The sequence below is a fragment of the Myotis brandtii genome, unplaced genomic scaffold (genome assembly GCF_000412655.1).
Source record: "Myotis brandtii unplaced genomic scaffold, ASM41265v1 scaffold1424, whole genome shotgun sequence".
NCBI classification, from domain to species: domain Eukaryota; kingdom Metazoa; phylum Chordata; class Mammalia; order Chiroptera; family Vespertilionidae; genus Myotis; species Myotis brandtii.
The window spans coordinates 338587-341788 of NW_005355089.1; the positions used below are offsets into that span (position 1 = coordinate 338587).

The following is a 3202-nucleotide window of genomic DNA, read 5'->3' on the forward strand; positions in this document are numbered from 1 at the left end:
ATATTATAAATATCCAAATGGCCCTTGGCAGAAAAAAGGTTCCCCACCCCTGCTGTATATCCATTATCTCTAATCCTCAAAACTACCCTGTAAGACCATATTTTATGGGTTAGGAAACTTGGGCTAAAATGTTATGTGACTTGCCCTGGCCAGGTGGTTCAGTTGGTTGGAGCATTATCCTGTATACCAAAAGGTTTCAGGTTCAATCCTGGTCAGGGCACATACCTAGGTTGCAAGTTCGATCCCCAGTCAGGGTATGTTCGGGAGGAAGAGAGAGAAATAGAAACATCGATGGCCCTAATCGGTTTGGCTCAGTGGATAGAGCGTCGGTCTGCGGACTGAAGGGTCCCGGGTTCGATTCTGGTCAAGGGCATGTGCCTTGGTTGCGGGCACATCCCCAGTAGGGTGTGTGCAAGAGGCAACCGATTGATGTTTCTCTCTCACATCAATGTGTCTGTCTGTGTCTCTCCTTCACTCCCTCTTTCTCTAAAAATCAATAAATATATCCTTAGGTGAGGATTTAAAAAAAAGGTTATGTGACTTGCCCAAAGACACATAACTACAAAGTGAGGAAGAGGTATTCATCCTCAGACTGAAGAGCAAGGGGAACCAGTATCCATTTCTTTCTGATCATCTTGCCTCCTTGGATGCTGCACTCCTCACTATACAGGAGAACCCAAAGACTCTAGCAATTGGGACTGGCCAACTTGGGATCACCACAGCCTCAGGACTCACTTGAGCTGCATTTCGATGTTAAGGCTGTGTAAGAAGTTTCCTCCAAAGGCAAGGCAGTCCACAGGGGTCAGCACAGCATGGATCCATCCTGCAGTGCAATATGGCAAAATCAGAGCTGGAAGACATCTCCACTCCCCACTCAGCTCAAACACAACTCCTTATAGCAGAAAGCTTGGCAGTGACTCAGAACATTCTAAGTTCCTCTGGTTCTGAGCATTTTAGGTTCCTCCATTCTCCCAATACACATCCTGGCAAAGTCTGCCATCATTATAACCCTAAACTGGAACAATCTATGGGGTTAATAAACTCCTACTTCCCTCCTCTCCTCTTCAAAATCTCTCGGTTGCCTCACCCATCCTCTCTCGTCTCTGAGAAGGGAATCACCTCCTTGCCATGACTACCACTTCTAACTCTGCTCTAGACAAAACAAAGAGTTCTTGTTTTGGACAGATCTGGATTAAAATTCTGCCATTTCTAGCTAAATGTCCACTTCACAGGTTGGTTGTGAAGCATGCACCTAAGTTGGAAATCTATTCTCCTTGCGCTTAACACTATACCACCTTCTGAAAAACTTCTGATTTTTCTCCTTAAATCTCTCTCATATTCACCTCCCCTTCTCCATCCACACATCCATACATCCACACATCCTACCAATGTTGTGGTCAGAACCCTCATTGTCTCGCAACTAGGCTACTTACAACAGCCTCGAAACTGGCTCCTCTACTTCAGCAGTTTTTAAGTTGTGGTCCAGTAAACGCTAGGGGATCCCTGGAACTTTTTCAGAGCATATCCAAGATTAAAACTATGCTCATGATAATACTGAGATGTGATTTGTCTTTTTCACTTCATCCTCATTCTCTCACGAGTATACAGTGGAATTTTTCCAAAGGGTATATGACATGATATCACCACATGCAGAAGCAGATTTGAGGATCCAATTGTTTTCTATTAGCCCAAACATTAAAAATATTTGTGAAATGTAAATGTCAATCTTCTCACTAAATTTTGTTTTGGTTTGAAAATAGTTATTTTTCATAAACATTGTGTAATGAGCTTATTACTATTATCTCTGAATGGATTAATATATATCTTTGCATTTTGTTTTAATTTATAATATGAGAAATTATTAATATAAACCAAAAAGCAAATGCTCTTTTGGGTCCTCAATAATATTTAAGAGTATAGAGGGGTCCTGAGTGCAAAGTGTTTGCAAGCCACTGCTCTACACCAATCTCAACCTCTGAAGTCTACCTTTCAGAACCCAACCCAAAGTGATATATCTAAAATACAAATCTGACCATGTCATCCCCTACTCATAATTCGTCAGTGAAATGTTCATCTACAGAAGAATGAATAAACTGCAATATACTCATACAACAGAACACTAGAAAGCAAGTAAAATAAATTAATTTCAGCTACTTGATGCAACATGGATCTCACAATCACAATGTCCAGGGGGGGAAAAGCAGGTTAAAAAGAATATTATCTCTAATATGATGATTCCATTAATAGAACATTCAAGACATGTAAAACACTATCATACATTGCTTAATGAGGCATCCTATATAATAAAAGGATCAAAATGCATAAGAATGATAATCACCAATTTCAGGACAATGGCTAGCTCTGAGAGGGAAAAATGTGAATGTAATTGAAAGCATACAGGAGGTTTCAAATACATTTATAATAATTACCCAACATGGGAGCACCTAAATATGTAAAGCAAATCTTGATGGATATAAAGGGAGAGACTAACAGTAATACTGTCATCGTAGGGGATTTTAATGCCCCATTGACATCGATGGATAGATATTCCGGACAGAAAATCAACAAAGAAACAAGGACCTTAATGGCACACTAGATCAGATGGATTTAACTGACATCTTCAGAGCATTTCACCCCAAAGAAGCAGAATATACATTATTTTCAAAGTGCACATCAAACATTTTCTAGGACAGACCACATGTTAGGATGCAAAACAAGTCTCAATAAATCTAAGAAAACTGAAATCATATCAAGCATCTTCTCTGATCATAATGGTATGAAACTAGAAATCAATCGCAAGAAAAAAATGGAAAAGCACACACAAAGACATGAAGGCTAAATAACATGTTACTAAACAATGAATAAGGTAACAATGAGATCAAGACGAATCAAAAGATATCTTGAAATAAATGAAAATGAGAACACAACCACCCAAAACCTATGGGACACTGTGAAAGCAGTCCTAAGAAGAAATTCATAGCATTACAGGCCTATCTCAAGAAACAAAAATCTCAAACAATTTAACTTTACACTTAAAGGAACTTGAAAAAGTGGACTCCACCAAGATGGCGGCATAGGTAAACACCGGAGACTGCTGCCGCAAACAACCACTTCAAAAATACAACTAAAAGACGGAAGGGACATCACCCAGAACCACAGGAAGGCTGGCTGAGGAGAGACTCTTCAACTAGAAGGAAAGACA

The 3202-nt window shown here is 39.7% G+C and overlaps 1 protein-coding gene across 3 annotated transcripts in view; it reads right to left on the bottom strand.

Moving 5' to 3' along the window:
• Positions 1 to 3202, bottom strand: part of PHF8 (PHD finger protein 8) — a 92917-nt gene that overhangs the window by 40272 nt on the left and 49443 nt on the right. For all 3 annotated transcript variants that reach the window (XM_005860884.2, XM_005860883.2, XM_005860885.2), the window contains exon 9: positions 736 to 823. In XM_005860884.2, the coding sequence (XP_005860946.1) occupies positions 736 to 823 (88 nt within the window). The remainder of the gene's footprint in view (positions 1 to 735; positions 824 to 3202) is intronic.